At 30.9% G+C, this 17,277-nt stretch overlaps 1 protein-coding gene across 3 annotated transcripts in view; it reads left to right on the top strand.

Annotated features, from left to right (window-relative positions):
• The window catches only part of LOC134714754 (protein RRP5 homolog), a 46,919-nt gene extending 32,564 nt beyond the window's left edge, over positions 1-14,355 (top strand). For 2 of the 3 annotated variants that reach the window (XM_063576276.1, XM_063576275.1), the window contains exons 21-37: positions 242-335; positions 613-701; positions 1,189-1,242; positions 3,954-4,035; positions 4,494-4,577; positions 4,986-5,085; positions 5,355-5,598; positions 6,377-6,484; positions 6,952-7,068; positions 7,833-8,115; positions 8,811-8,930; positions 9,556-9,624; positions 11,190-11,374; positions 11,870-12,038; positions 12,300-12,453; positions 12,884-13,049; positions 13,484-14,355. In XM_063576276.1, the coding sequence (XP_063432346.1) occupies positions 242-335; positions 613-701; positions 1,189-1,242; positions 3,954-4,035; positions 4,494-4,577; positions 4,986-5,085; positions 5,355-5,598; positions 6,377-6,484; positions 6,952-7,068; positions 7,833-8,115; positions 8,811-8,930; positions 9,556-9,624; positions 11,190-11,374; positions 11,870-12,038; positions 12,300-12,453; positions 12,884-13,049; positions 13,484-13,652 (2,287 nt within the window). In that variant the 3' untranslated portion in view covers positions 13,653-14,355. The remainder of the gene's footprint in view (positions 1-241; positions 336-612; positions 702-1,188; positions 1,243-3,953; positions 4,036-4,493; positions 4,578-4,985; positions 5,086-5,354; positions 5,599-6,376; positions 6,485-6,951; positions 7,069-7,832; positions 8,116-8,810; positions 8,931-9,555; positions 9,625-11,189; positions 11,375-11,869; positions 12,039-12,299; positions 12,454-12,883; positions 13,050-13,483) is intronic. The other variant, XM_063576274.1, reaches the window with a different exon arrangement.
• The last annotated feature ends 2,922 nt before the right edge of the window (positions 14,356-17,277 follow it).

Here is a 17,277-nt window from a genome sequence, read left to right as displayed (position 1 = left end):
CGGACACGGGACATTTGTATAACATAATATATCCCGTCAAAATTTCTTGACAGGCATATAAAACAGAAAAAAAGGCGGGTCAATATGCTTGTTTTCAAGATATAAGCCATTGAAAATTTGGCAAGAAATAGTTATCTTTCATACATTTAACATTGGCATCTTTTTGTCTTAAAAAATAACAATCTATATTACCATCAATAAATACCATTGTTTTTCATTCTAACACCTTTATCTGTTGCAGTGTAAAGGATATACTTGATTTCCAGTTGAATGTGGTATATAATTCAATACATGGTAGAATTCATCTCACAGAAATGGTGGATAATATTGAAAATGTAAGTTTACATTGAGGTAGAAAATTGCCAATTTGCCAATCTGTTTTTATCAAAGTAACTGAAAATGTGAGAATATTTAAGAAAGAATTATATGTTAATTAACATTTTTTTAAAACCTAATTATGAAAATAAAATATTATTGCCAATAAGAAAATTCTTAACAAGAGACCAAATGTTGACTTTTAACAATGAGCCAAACTTGAATTGTTTAGTATTAAAGTTTGAAAAGCTCTGGATAAAAAGATGTGAAACCTAATAAAAAGTATTTATTTTTTAGGGAACAATGGTTTTATCACCTGGTAAATATAAACTTCAACAAGAAGTTAAAGCCAGAGTGGTGGGATTTAGAGAATGGATACAAAAGAAGTAAGTTGAGTTTCAACAAGCTAGTTAAGTGGTGACCAGTTAATAAAAGTATTATTTAACTACCCAATATCATTTCATAATATTTTAGGGATGTCAGTATCTTGTAAGTGATAAAATTCTTTGAGGGTTAATTGTAAGAGGAATACATTATTTCTATGTTCTTTTTGCATATCTCAATTCTTTTGGAATACCAGTTTATTTCAATGTAGGTTAGGTTTTGTGTTGAATTGCATGCTCTGAAATCTATAATAAAACTGTATATGTATTGCATTTCAAAACTTGAATTGTGTATAATCTTTAATGGCTAAATACTAATCAGCAAAATTAACATAACTGTGATGATTATTTCATACACCTGCCAAATGTTTAGTTAGTGTTGGCAATAGTTTTGATCTTTGATATGATTTTTAGAGTTTTTAACCCATGTTTGTGATTGATTTTGGCTTAGTTTGAACATCAGTACAATCTATGACATTTACATTTACAGAGACCAGTCTTCTCCAAAGACTCTTTCCTTACCAGAGTTTACAATAAAACCCAGGTAAATAAAGATATTATGTTGTATACCACATACACACACACACACTCAGTACCCTTATAATATTCACCAAAAACAATACTTAAGGTTTTTATACGACCGCAAAATTTGAAAAAAAAATTCGTTGTATATTGCTATCACGTTGGCGTCTTCGTCGTCGTCGTCCGAATACTTTTAGTTTTCGCACTCTAACTTTAGTAAAAGTGAATAGAAATCTATGAAATTTTAACACAAGGTTTATGACCACAAAAGGAAGGTAGGGATTGATTTTGGGAGTTTTGGTCCCAACATTTAAGGAATTAGTGGCCAAAAAGGGCCCAAATAAGCATTTTCCTGGTTTTCGCACTATAACTTTAGTTTAAGTTAATAGAAATCTATGAAATTTTGACACATGGTTTATGACCACAAAAGAAAGGTTGGGATTGATTTTGGGAGTTTTGGTTCTAACAGTTTAGGAATTGGGGGCCAAAAAAGGGCCCAAATAAGCATTATTCTTGGTTTTTGCACAATAACTTTAGTTTAAGTAAATAGAAATCAATGAAATTTAAACACAATGTTTATGACCACAAAAGGAATTTCGTTTAAGATTTTGGGAGTTTAGGTCCCAACAGTTTAGGAATTAGGGGCCAAAAAGGGACCCAAATAAGCATTTTTCTTGGTTTTCACACCATAACTTTAGTATAAGTAAATAGAAATCTATGAAATTTAAACACAAGATTTATGACCATAAAAGGAAGGTTGGTTTTTGATTTTGGGAGTTTTGGTCCAAACAGTTTAGGAATAAAGGGCCCAAAGGGTCCAAAGGGTCCAAAATTAAACTTTGTTTGATTTCATCAAAAATTGAATAATTTGGGTTATTTGATATGCCGAAGCTAACTGTGTATGTAGATTCTTAATTTTCAGTTCCGTTTTCAAATTGGTCTACATTAAGGTCCAAAGGGTCCAAAATTAAACTTAGTTTGATTTTAACAAAAATTGAATCCTTGGGGTTCTTTGATATGCTGAATCTTAAAAAGTACTTAGATTTTTTATTATTGGCCCAGTTTTCAAGTTGGTCCAAATCGTGGTCCAAAATTAAACTTTGTTTGATTTCATCAAAAATTGAATAATTGGGGTTCTTTGTGCCAAATCTAACTGTGTATGTAGATTCTTAATTTTTGTTCCCGTTTTAAAATTGGTCTACATTAAAGTCCAAAGGGTCCAAAATTAAACTAAGTTTGATTTTAACAAAAATTGAATTCTGGGCCTCTTTGATATGCTGAATCTAAACATGTACTTAGATTTTTTTATTATAAGAAATTTTCAATTGCACAGTATTCAACAACAGCAAGAAATCTTCAATTGCACAGTATTGTGCAATAGCAAGAAATCTTCAATTGCACAGTATTGTGCAATAGCAAATATTTTCAATTGCACAGTATTGCACAATAGCAAGAAATATCTAATTGCATAATATTGTGCAATAGCAAGAAATTCCAATTGGATTTCAATTGGAGTTATCTTTCTTTGTCCAGAATAGTAGTTGAATCAACTTAAATCATTGTTTTATACAATATACAATGTATATTCACTTTTACTACCAACTGATAGATTAAAACAATCTTTACCATTCAGTGATAACAAGCACTTTTTTTACATTTTAATATTTTATGATGTATTTAATTGAGTAGTCATTGTTGCAAACTTCATTAGAAATTTGAATTGAGATCAGTTTTGAAATAAGGGAAAGGGGGATGTGAAAAAAAAATTTGGGGGTCATTTTTTTCATTTCAGATTTCATAAATAAAAAGTAAATTTCTTCAAACATTTTTTTGAGAGGATTAATATTCAACAGCATAGTGAATTGCTCAAAGGCAAACAAATTTTTAAGTTTATTAGACCACATTCATTCTGTGTCAGAAACCTATGCTGTGTCAAGTATTTAATCACAATCCAAATTTAGAGCTGAATCCAGCTTGAATGTTGTGTCCATACTTGCCCCAACCATTCAGGGTTCAACCTCTGCGGTCGTATAAAGCTGCGCCCTGCGGAGCATCTGGTTTTATGTTTTTTTAACTGTTAAATGTACATCCATCAATAGTTTTTCTCAATAGCAAATACATAAGAATATAATTCAGTTTTATTAAAAATTGAATAGTTTTGTTTGTAGTTTTATTTGAAAGCTGTTCAGGCTAAAATATGCCTATGTTTGAGAAGCATTCAAACCTGAAATTTCATTTGAATGCTAAAACCATGAAATTCCAAGTGGTTTGTTTTGATTATTTCTGCACATCACTGTAATATTATCATGTAGAGTATATCATGCAGTCATTGATGTTGAGATTTAAAGCATCAGTTTTTAAAACACAGCATGACTTTTTTCATCAAAATGATGGGATGATCTGATTCCTTAAGAAACATCCATTTAAATTTATGAAAGAACAGTAATATCCTTTATCATTCAGTACTGTAAATCATGTAAGATACTGTATAACAGGTTATTTATAGTGGGGTGTAAATTTTCGCTTATTATTTCGGATAAAACAAAAGTTTTGAATGTGCCAACATATTAATAGCCACCTAAATATTTGGTATGTTTTATTCAATGAAAATTATGAATTTTTACACTAGCAAAATAACCTGCTATACAGTTACTGAAAAAAATTATATGTAACTTAGACACTTCTGTTTCAAGTTAATTTTGTTCTTCCAATTGATATATTTTTTATTTACAGCAAACTGGAAAAGGAAACCTTTGATTCAGATATGGATCGCAAGTTCAAGGAAAAAGACAAAGTTATTGGATTTGTTACCAAAGTAAGACTTAGTATTATTGATTCATAAACAAAATTACAGTAAATTCAGAAATTAATTTATGTATTCACAAATTTCAAATTCTTAATCTCTGCAAAAATGTGAAATCAAAATCTCAGAAAATTCACAATTAAAATTAAGAATTTAAAGTTTTTATTGATACCTTTACATTTTTGCCTTGATAAAATATTTCAATAACTTCTGAACTAACATTAGCTTTTAAGATGTAGTAGCATGTGGTTTTACATTTTTGAAAGAAAATGCATAGCAATAAGTGAATGTCACAAGAACCAAACAATAGCACTTGCAAATTGTTTTATTCTTCCCTCACCAGATTGAACTCATGCTATTGAGATATTATGACACCAAATTGTCTTGCACTGTATCTGACGTGGGAAACCACATGACCACCGAAGCCTATGTATTGAATATATATATACATTATTGTCTATCTATTTCAGTGTGAAAAAGATCATGTATGGTTACAAGTTACACCAAAGATAAGAGGAAGAATTGGGTTAAATGATTTGTCAAGAGATAGAAAGGTTGGAATTTACAGTATTTATATTATTTTGATGCTGAAACGATTCAAGTGTGATGGATTTTATGCTGATTTTGATAAGAAATATTCGCATATTCAATGAGATTTCTGTTCCAGATTATTACTTTGGTTTTGAAAATTGCTCTTCAAGACGTGACTTGATGCCAATGTTCGTGCATTTGATCTATAGGATGGATTATGAAGACCATAGTTGTGTATCACCTTTTCCCCTACCAATCTCTAAATTATCTTACCAATTAAAACTATAAAATATATCTTTTTGGAGTGTACACATATTTTATTTATGAACTTATCAGGGACAAATAAAGATGCAATGTATTAATTATACATCAAAATATTCAAAATCAAAGCTCAATAGCAGTAATAAATGTCATGTATTTCTATAAAACAGGTGCTTCAAGATCCCACAAAACACTTTATAAAAGGTCAAGGTTATAATACTACAGTAATTGGTGTAATGAAGGATGGTGCTTTAGTTCTGACATTGATAGGTAAGTATTCATAAACTCATAATTTCCAAAAAAAAACTACCATTTATTCTGAAATTTCACCACCTTGTGACCAAAATGTAGAAAACATCACTATAACACATGTTGATAGATTGGTTGAAAAAGTTTGTTGCTATGCTACAAGAAGTGTGAAATATTAATCTAATAAGTTGGTCACTGTAATTGATATCATGTACATACTGAACAAACTATTTCTAGCCTACCCTGCAGAATGACAAAGAAAACATATAACAATTAATTTCTGTTTTCAGAGAATGCTTCAAAAAGTTTAACAAGTGGAAGTGTACATAAATGTGTGATAACCTCCATTAAGGATGAGACAAGATTATTAGTACATCTTCCTGGTGGTGATAAAGGTGTTGTAGAACTGACAGAGATATATGATGAGTACAAAGATGATCCGACCTCAGACTTCTATGTGGGACAATACATAGACTGTACTGTTATAGATACTGGTAAAGAAAATCAACTTAACTTGTCCTACAGAAAGTCCAGGTAAATAAATTGTCCTATAGAAAGTCCAGGTAAATAAATTGTCCTATAGAAAGTCCAGGTAAATAAATTGTCCTATAGAAAGTCCAGGTAAATAAATTGTCCTATAGAAAGACAAGGTAAGGATTAAATCATTCAATGTTTCTCATATAATGGATGCTACTTATTTCTTGGATTTCATCAGTATAGGGCAACCTTAAATTTAAATGTTGAACAAAGTAAAAATTTTCTTGAATCTTGTATGCAGACTTTGACAAAACCATGAACAATAATACCAGTTTTCCTCAATCCACCAAAACTAGTACCAACCAAATAAAAATTAATTCACAGGAAATTGACATTTGTAAATGTTTTATCTGCTGTTTGGATTGATTACTGTCTCATCGATGTATAGCCCATATCATAGTTATACCAAATATTAAAGTATTCTGGTATTTACTATGCTGAAACATACTTTTAATGCCCCACCTAGGATAGTAGAGGGGTATTATGTTTTCTGGTCTGTGCCTCCATTCTTTCTTCCGTTCAATGTAGTTTTTGATGAAGTTCAAGTCAAATCAACTTGAAACTTAGTATACATGTTCCCCATGATATGATCTTTCTAACTTTAATGCCAAATCAAAGTATTGACCCCAATTTCACGGTCCACTGAACATGTAAAGTAATAGTGCCAGTGGGGCATCTGTGTACTATGGACACATTCTTGTTAATTATGCCCCACCTAGGTTTTCCAGTTTGTTCTGTTAGACAATTATTATTGTTGACCTTTGCCTTATTTCAGGAAAGGAAAAACTAAAAATATAGTAGACCCAGTACGAAGTTCTGTGAAAAAAGGACAAATATTACGAGGTTATGTAGTACAGAGTACAAAAACACAGCTGCTGGTCAGGTAGGTTTATCATATGATTTGGGGGTGGGGATAGAGACAAACACAAGCCAATAATAAGTTACTTAGATTTACTCAGAAGGTGGGCAAATAAAATGATTTTAGTGAATTAATTTTTCACAGAACAGAAATTTTATGATCCAAATAAATTAAATTACTCAAAAGGTGGTCAAATAATGTTATTCTGGTTACTTAATTTTACGAAAAATATAAATGTATGTGATTCAAATAACTCAAATTTACTCAATTCAAGTAGTTTAACTTGATACACAATAAATTACCTATAGCTCAAAGCTCATTTTGAATTGATTGTGGGGGAAAGACATGTCAGAAATTTAAGCATTTAGTTATGTATTTTCTGGTTCAAATAAATCAACATATTTAGTTGATGTATATTTTCTGTATATTAGTTTCGGCAATAAGGGTTGTCAATTAAGAGATTGATTTGATGTATATTTTCTGTGTATTAGTTTAGCCAATCAGGGAAGAGTATCAGGAACAGTCTCTAAGTCACATGTATCAGATCATAGCGTACAAGATCTTACAACAATACCTGTTGGAAAGGCTGTTACAGTCAAAGTTTTAAGGTAAATAATACATTTTATAGAAATCTACATTAAAAGTATTCAGTAACTTATTATATAGATGTGGTCTCACATACATTTATATCTGGAGTTCTATGATAAGTTATGTGCTCAACTTTTAATATTTTAGTTGAAAATTGTTACATGTAACTTCTCATGACTTCCAAAATATGTTATGTACTCACAATCGTAGATTTAACAAATTTATGGAAGATCTGAAATTCTAAATTAAGATTGAATAAATAGTAGGTTTGAAATTGTAACTTAAAAGGTAACAAATAGAAGGTCTGAAATTGTAACTTAAGATTGAACAAATGAAAGATCTGAAATTGTAACTAATGATTTACCAAATGGAAGGTCTGAAATTGTAACTTAAGATTGAACAAATGGAAGGTCTGAAATTGTAACTTAAGATTTAACAAATGGAAGGTCTGAAATTGTAACTTAAGATTTAACAAATGAAAGATCTGAAATTGTAACTAATGATTTACCAAATGGAAGGTCTGAAATTGTAACTTAAGATTGAACAAATGGAAGGTCTGAAATTGTAACTTAAGATTGAACAAATGGAAGGTCTGAAATTGTAACTTAAGATTTAATAAATGGAAGGTCTGAAATTGTAACTTAAGATTTAACAAATGGAAGATCTGAAATTGTAACTAAATTTTCCAGAAAGTTTACCAATGTTTGGATTTATTTTCAGTTCCATTTCAAAGTTTTAACAGGTATAACTCCTACATTAACTTTAACTTATGATTTCATTTTAGCAAATCTCCAACAGTAGAACTTTCAATTAAGAAAAGTGACACTGGTGTTGAAGAACCAAAGCCAGGCAAATTTAAAAGGAAAAGAAGAAATTCTTTAAATATAGATATGGATGTTTCTGACATGACAGAAGAAAACATTGCCCAAAATAATAAAATGCAAAAGACTAAAGTGAAAAAATTCGACCGTAAAAGAAAACTTTCAGACTCAGAAAAAGCTAATTCTAAGAAATTAAAAGGAACAGGTGACTCTGACAGTGGAATAGAAGATAATTATTCCTCACAGGTAAGAAACTAAAAGGGATAAACAACTTACACAGTTGTATAGAAGAGATAAATTCAGATTGATGGCTACTGACAATGCCAAGCAACCCATTCTGCAGGTCTTATCCTTCACAGAAGAACTACAAGTATCATAATTAAAATTCTCTTAAGAGTAGTATATGTTTAACTTTTGTCTGTATAAATCTGTTGGTTATTCTTTTTATGATCCCCTGAGCTACCAGTTGCATAGACATAGAAATACTGGCTGTAAAATCTACATAAAATTTGAATAAAGTGCTGTCAAGTGTACCATTCGGCGGCAATATACAATTTATGACAGAGGATTATATCTTCAATGTTATGAACAAGTTTTAAAAATCAGTACTGTTGAACATTTATCAAAGAAAATTGCATTGTTAGTACTCTCACAGCTACTTTTTATTTAGGATTGTTATTTTTTGTTATTAAATTTATATCATCAATGTCTTGGTTGAGTTCATAAATCATTGCTGATATTTACACCTGTTGTTCTATAATTGTAATTTATAAGAACGATCACTTTGTTAGCACTCAAACAAATACATTACTTGTCTCACTTACTTATTTTTTATGAAGTTTATATTATAGGCTTAGATCAGCATTGGTTTGGAAGAGTACTGATAAACTATTTTTATGAGAATTCCTTCAGTTCTTTAATTTCTCTTTTAAAATCGATAGAATCATCGACCCTGTGTTCAGGTGAAGAGTGGATGGTGTTGGGATAAGGAGTACACATCTCCTGTGATTACCAGATCTACACAATCTGATAGTGAAGATGAAGAGGAGGAAAACTCTCAGGTAAATATTATATAACTGGTATTTGTCAATAGAATGGATGTTATTGTTTCTGATTTCTACTATTATAGCATTGTTTTTATATTCTTTTATCTTTTTGTTATTTTTATGCCCCATTTATGGGCATTATGTTTTCTGGTCTGTGCTTCCTTTCATACGTTTGTCTGTCCTTCCGTCCCTATCGCTTCAGGTTAAAGTTTTTGGTCGAGGTGGTTTTTGATGAAGTTGAAGTCTAATCAACTTGAAACTTGGTAAACATGTTTCCTATGATATGATCTTTCTAATATTAATGCCAAATTAGAGATTTTATCCCATTTTCAGGGTCCATTGAACATAGAAAATAGTGGTGCAGATGGGGCATCTGTGTACTTGGGACACATTCTTGTTTGTGTTGTTTTATATAGTTATTCTATGTAACATGTACCCAAACATTGATTTTTGGACCTTTGAGACAAATCTAGCTAAATTATTTAAGATGTGTTTTTACTTCTTAAATAGACCTAAGAACAAGAGTTATCTTTTTTTGTTCTGCACAAAATAACTTAATTATTTTTTAAGAAACCATGAAATGGCTAAATGTATATATAAAACAAGTAAAATCTCAAATGTTTTTCTGACTTTCCATTAGGTTGAATCAGACAAACAGAAAAATCCTGTACAGAAAGACGAGAAAGAAGAAGAAAAGAATTTGTTTCAGGTAAAACAATCTTAGATGTCATGATGTCCTATCCATACTGTGGTCAAGAGAAATTCACCGAAGTTGTGAGAACTTTCGTTATTATCAAATAAAGATAATTTAATCCACCAGAATATGACATTTCACAAATATAGCTTCTTAAGTTATTGTTTTTATAAACCTTTAAAATCTTAGACATATAAGTGGACATTAGAGGGTGACCCTGTCTCTGTTAACAACCAACCAGAGTAAAACAGTTGTACTGTATTTTAAATATTTATCAAACATTTATGGGCAATGTGTGTCCAATTGACCTTAAGAAAGATGAATTCCATGGGAAATGCTTTTACTAACAATTAAAGGTCATTAAATTCTAATTCGTAAACTCAAACAAACATAAAATATTTATCAAACAACCACAAACTCTTACATGGGAGACGCCACTTGCAGAGACAAGCGCACATTTTATTATAAATATGAGTATAATATTGTTGAAAGTTCATTTAAATACACAGCTTTTAAGCAGCTTGTATTGGTTTCCCTATACTTGTGGTTCACAAATCTGAAAATAAATAACATGATTAATAATATTATTTATTTGGAAAAATGCTACTGTTCACTTTGACTGCAATGGCTCGGATGACTTTAAACCACATGAGTTCACTCGCGCATGAACTCAATTGAACCAACCTTACTATAATTAACTAAACATGAGTTAACTATAAACAAGAAACAAACAACAATTTACATGTTTGATTTTGTACAACTTTGATAAATACATCATTAAACATGATAAACATTTTTTTCTCAGCATATGTATTTTTTTATGGGTTGTATTTTTTTACAAATTATGTCAGGACAAATTTCAAAGACATCAACATATGATTTGTCTTACAGCACATTTTAGTCAGTATGTAGCTAATGGTAATATCTTTGGTTAGCTTGCTTGTTAGCTGAACCGTGAAGTCATTGTTAGGTAAGGTAAACTTCCCTCCTTTTAAAGTGGCTTAGTCCTACAGAGAAATAGATGTTTTATCTGTTGGGCTAGTCTACTATTAAAGGAGGGAAGTTTACCTTACCTAACAATGACTTCACGGTTCAGCTAACAAGCAAGCTAACCAAAGATATTACCATTAGCTACATACTGACTGAAATGTGCTGTAATTGTTTCAAAATTTTAAGTTTTGCATGTTGTATGAAATATGCATAACTAATATAAGGTACTGTAAATTCAGAAATTATTGCGTGCATTTATTATTGTGATTTTGTCATTTTACACTTGAGTGCAACTTTTTGAGTGCTTAATTTTTAACAATTTTGAAAAAGACATGCCTAATTCAGTTAAAATATTACAAAATGCGAGTTTTAATTATTGCATTTACAACTCAGTCGCATTATTCGCAATAATAAAAACCTCGCAATAATTTCTGAATCTACAGTAGTCTTCATGTACCTGTATAAAAAATCACTTTGCAAGGTGAGTATGAAATTAATGTAATATTTTTGTTTTATTTATAAGATGTAGAAAGCGTTTGTTTTTGCAATTATTAATGCTTGAGATAAGTAAAAATTGATTTGATTTTTAGTTTGAGCAGCATCAGTTAGTAGGGGACATAACTCCAGGAGCAGCAGATGACTTTGATCGACTTGCTCTTCAATCTCCTAATAGTTCTATGGTCTGGCTGAGATATATGGCATTCCACTTAGAAACAGCCGAGATAGAGAAAGCAAGAGCTGTGGCAGAAAGAGCTCTCAAAACCATCTCATTTAGGTAGGTTCAAAACAATGAATATATATTCTGGTAGGACTCTGACTCAAAACTGAGTTTATACTGAAAACTGGAACTAAAGAAATTTGAGATATTTTTTGCAATGGTAAATGTGTGAAAATTACATGTATGTCTATACAGAGCTATGTTGAAGGAAATGTCAGTTATAATTAATTTAGCTATTAAAAAATAAAGAGATGTTAAAAACTTTGGTAGTACATTGTATCAACCAAAATAGCATCTAAAACATTTATTTGGAGGTTGGTGTTAGAATGATGGTGTAATGGAACAAGTACTCAACTCATTCAGTCTTTTGTTATATATTTTATGTAAAACTATGTTTAAGAGTTCTAAGTGCTCATATTCAGTTTCTTTGGTCTAGAAGAAATAATAAACATTACAACAATCAGTAGCCTTGGTCTCATATAGAAGCTCCTGCATACATTTAATTGGACGTTTGTCATACATATAGACCATTGTTTTCTTCTTCTTTTGTAGAGAAGAACAAGAAAAGTTGAATGTTTGGGTAGCATTTTTGAATTTAGAGAACATGTATGGCACACCAGAAGAATTGGCTAAAATTCTAGAGAGAGCATTACAACAGAATGAACCATTAACTGTCTATCAACATCTCATCAATATATACTTCAAGGCAGGAAAGTTCCAGGTGAACAATGTAGAAAAGTCATACGATCATTTTCCATATTCAGTTAACTGACTGATTTACCTTATGATTAAATGTTTGCCACAAATACATGCTTAACTTATAGGTTACTATAATTATACTCAATCTGAGTGTTCAGCATTAATAAAAGATTTTTTAGCTGGTCGAAAGAAGTATGTTGGCTAGAATTCAAACAAAAAACTTACAATTATATCTCAGTTTATTTGATAGTAATTCCAATATTTTTGTTTAATTACTTTGTAGGAAGCAGAAAGCACTTACAATATTATGTGCAGAAAATTCTCATATAAAAAAGAACCTTGGATTGGATTTGGATTGTTCCACTTTAAAAATGGCAAATTTGAATCTGCCAGAAAAATCCTGCCAAGGAGTCTGAAAAGTCTCAGCAAAGACAATCGTAAGTTTTTCTGGTTGTGAAATTAGTAAATGAAATTTCTTGAAATATTTGAGACACAAAATACATTAAGGGTAAATTCTTGTTTAACACAAAATTTGATGTTAATTTGATTATAATTACACCCAAAATTGGTGAAATCAATATAAGTGGTTAATCTGCTCTACTGTGTAAGCAGTGGTCAAACTAGCTTTACTGTGTAAGTTATGTTCAAATTGGTTAATAATTCAAAGTAGAAGTACCGTTTAAGCAATTTCAATATCTATCAGCCAATCAATTCTTGACTGTACTTTGGAATTTTATTATATCTGCTTAGCCTGGAACTTTTTGTCTATGAATCAAATTGGTTATATGTATGACATCTAAATTCAAATTCTTGTTTATACACATATAGAATTTTACCAGCTCAATAAAGCTATGATTGTGATTTCAGATGTAGAAATAATTGCCAAGTTTGCACAGATGGAGTTTAAGCATGGAGAACCTGAGAGAGGGAAAACAATGTTTGAGAACATTCTCAGTAACTATCCCAAACGTACAGATCTGTGGTCAGTCTATGTAGATATGGTCATTAAAACTGCTGATATAGAGGCTGTAAGGTATGTATCACTGTCATGTTACTTTAATGTAGTATAATGTATCCGTATTTGATTGTCAACTGTACACAGGGGAAATTATCTATTACACCTATCACTTTCATTGGAGTAATTAATAGGTGTGTGATATTAGAGCTAAACATAACACAGAACTCTTTGAAACAAGTATGTGAGACAACCAACCACCAGTGACCAAATGACAATGAAGATTAGCAACTATAGGAACTGTACAGCCTTCATCAATGAACAAAATTCATATCCAAAGCATGCTATAAAAGGCCACAAAAAAGCAAATGTAAAACAATTCAAATATGAAGACTAAAGTCTGGATTAATGTTCAAGATAATAAACAAGAGAAAAAAAGATTCAGCAACACTGGTTACCAGGCTCAGGACTTCCTCCTCCATAAATAAACTAATGTTTCCTTTCTATTACAGACATTTACTGGACCGAGTCATACACATGAAGCTGTCGGCCAAGAAAATGAAGTTCTTCTTCAAGAAATATTTAGACTTTGAAAAATCTCATGGAGACACTAAGCATGCAGATTATGTTAAAAAGAAAGCATTTGAATATGTAGAATCTAAAGGCTTTGTGGATGAATAAGTTTTTAGTTTTAACAGTTTTAATGACAATAAACTATTTTATGATTTTGCCTTTTTAAAATCTAATAAAGGCTAGTGTATGTTTCAAGAAAATGAAGTTTAAAAATTTGTAAATAATATAGGGAATACATAAAAAGAACCTGAATGAATAAGTTAAATTTTCAGTATTATGGCATCAAATTGACATGATATGACCCTATTTTATAAACATAGAGGGAAAATGCTGATATTATGCAGTATTCCATATTTTTTTCTTTTAAATTTTTACCTATTTATCCTAGGTCTTATGAGTAGCTTTTTATTTTAAGCATATTTTAGAAACTTTTGGCATTACTGCTATAATTATTCCTTTATATAAAAACTACTCCATCCTCTTTAAAAAGTCATTTTTATATCAACAAATTCAGCAGCATTTGAAAATAAAGTTCAAGAATCAAATATCTGATAATGATATCTCTGGTTAAAAAATCATAGTAGTTTGACCTTGAATGTCTTTAAATGTTTCATCTGCAATAATGTATTAAAGAATGAGTCAGATGGTTGTGTATTGATATTAGTGGTATAAATCTGATATCTGAATGTTGAATCAGAGAAAGTGAAAGTGTTTGTGAGAAATGATTGATGTGTGATCATTGTTAGAAAGAATGTCAATATAATTATTATATAACTTTGTCATGTGTTCATACTCTGATAAAATACAACATTTTAAAAACAGAATTCTTAATCTTGTTTCATAGCCAAAATAACGGTCAAAGTCAGTCATACACCAAGTTTGTACATTTGTAGGTCATTTCAAGAAATAAAACAGGTTCCTGAAAACCTTATTTTTCAGAGGAAAAAAATACTTGAATCACAGGTCCTGTTGATGGTTTTTCCAGCAACAAGATTAATTGGCCCAAAAATAAGACCATCATGTTAAATTTATCAAAACTGACAGTTAGAAAATGACAAGCAAACACTGTTTACAAAAACCATTGCTTAGAGGTATTCTTTAACTGTGCTACTTGAAACAATACAACTGTAGAATCAATCGTTCACTTGTTTCTATTTATTAAATTTTGTCTGACTTGCAACTTCCTGTAAGTTTACAATGTGCAACTGTTGTAAGATTGGAATCATTAGCCGTAACATGATTAGACCAATATAATAATATTCTTTATTGCATGGTGAGTTTATTCATTTCATACAAGAGTGCACATGGGCAGATGTCTTATCAGCTTGATAGAATTATATGTAGATCAAGATTTAAAACTACATGTATCTCATAAAATTGACCTGTTCAATAATCCATGAAAATGACAGCAAAGTCAGATGAAACATATCAGAATGACATGTACACATAACCATTCCATACACCTTATCATGAAAACTTAACCTTGACCATCAATCCTTGTTTTTTTGCACATATTTACCTTCCAATAATCGACATACCAAATATAGTTGTCCATTTAACCAATAGAAAATAATGGAGACTAGATGTGTCAAAGCAACACAAATGGCCCCGTTCCAAAAAGTTGAAAAATTTGCAATTTGAATAATACATTTGCCAAATTGGACACAAACATGACGGTAGTCTCACATATAAAAAATTAGCTCAAATTCTGGAGGCGTATAGAAAAAAAGTCTGTACAACAATTTATCAAAGTCCAAGGCCTGTAATTTCGAAAAAAATTAGCAGAGCAGAACGAAACTTGAACTTGATCTGAAACTCATCATAAATAATTCACATGTAAAAAATCAGCCCAATATCTGAAGGTGTTTAGAAAAAAAGTCTGTATAGGGATAACTGTGATTTTCAACAATTTATCAAAGTTCAAAGCCCATAATTTCAGCACAAATTAGCTGAGCGGTACAAAACTTAAACTTGATCTGCAACTGATCATAGTTAACTCACATACCAAAACTCAGCCCAATACCTGAAAGCGATTAGCAAAAAACTCTGTTTCTGAAATATCCAGTTCTTGTACTTTCTGAATATAAAAGCTAAATTCAAATAGTTTACGCCGACACCAGAAGTGCATCCCTGTCTTGCATTTTGTAGCTCTCATTGCAGGCAAGGTAAAATCCCTTCAAATGAAGTACACATTTTTCTTTTGTTATTTGCTATTTTCTCTTATACTACTACATTTTTGCATTAAATCTGATCAGCTGTTGTAAATGGTAATTTGATATCCTGTTATTTCAAGACAAGATAACTGGAGTGTAGTTTGATCATCATTAAGTAACCAACCAACTTCCCCTTGCAATTATAACATCCTTATTTTAACCATCAGGTGAAATGTAAGCTTCATGGCCTTAATTGTGCAATTTGAGTATTTGATGTGGTATCATCTGAAGTCGTCTCTAATCTAAGGAAAACCTGGGGTTGGTTGAAATCATAAGACTTTGCTTAGTGCTAGGAATAAAAGTTGTGCTCGAAATATGAAACCCATCAATTTGATTGGCTGATTTTGGTAGTAAAAGAAACTGACTTGAAAGTTTTAGGTCTCATTCCTTTTGAAGTTCATATGATTCCTTCAGTATTTACTTTGCCTTGCATCTTCTTAGTTTGATTATGATGTCCTTAGAGTCATTAAAACATTGGCCAGGAAGAATGTAGGCAAGAGCTGATTGGATCAAATTAGCAATCTGGTTACAAAGGAGATTAAAACAAGAAGAGCACTGTTCATTGGTTTTATGTTGAAAGTCTTATTAAAGAAAACATTGGACTAAAAACATTACGTAAACTTTAAATAATGTATGACAATGAGATCAAGGTCAGATAAATTGTGTCAGACCTACATGTGCACATTACAATTTATTATACACCAAATATAGTTGACCTTTTGCTATTTGTATTTGAAAAACAGACCAAAACACTAAAACTTAAATTGATCAATGAACCATGAAAATGAGGTCATGGTTATATGAAAACTGTCGGACTGACATGTGCCCATTACAATCATTCCATACACCAATACAGTTGACCTATTGCTTATAATACTTGAAAACAGACCAAAACACAGAAACTAAATATTAACCAATGAATCATGAAATACAAAGCTTTATACAAATAGATTACGCCTCTGCTGTCGGATAGCAATACCTATGTCTTGCATACTGGGACTTTTGTCACAGGCAAGACAGAAATAAAGGACATGTGAAAGATTTCCAATATGAAAAACTCATATTGACCCTTTTGACCAGGAGAGCAAAAGTATTTTTCCATTTTCATGAAGATTCCTTATTTCCTAAGCTTTCTTATATCATTTTTGCCAAAGGGCCAAGTGAGCTTTTCCCATCAATTGGTGTCTGTCGTCGTTATCTTGTACAAAGATCTTCTCCTCTGAAACTACTAAGACAAATTTAACCAAACTTGTTCACAATCATCATTAGGGTATCTAGTTTAAAAAAATATGTTCGATGACCTCTGCCTGCGAACCAAGATGGTTGACATGGCTAAAAATAGTACATAGGGTAAAATGCAGTTTTTGGCTAAATTCTCAGAAACAAAAGCATTTAAAGCAAATCTGACAGGATAAATTTGTTAGTTAGGTCAAAGTCTATCTGCCCTGAAATTTTCAGACTAATCAGGCAACCCATTGTTGGGTTGCTGCCCATGAATTGGTAATTTTCTGAAAATTTTG

The sequence above is a fragment of the Mytilus trossulus genome, chromosome 4 (genome assembly GCF_036588685.1).
Source record: "Mytilus trossulus isolate FHL-02 chromosome 4, PNRI_Mtr1.1.1.hap1, whole genome shotgun sequence".
Lineage (NCBI taxonomy): Eukaryota > Metazoa > Mollusca > Bivalvia > Mytilida > Mytilidae > Mytilus > Mytilus trossulus.
The sequence above is the reverse complement of the archived record's forward strand: the minus strand, read 5'-3'. Positions and strand labels throughout refer to the sequence as shown.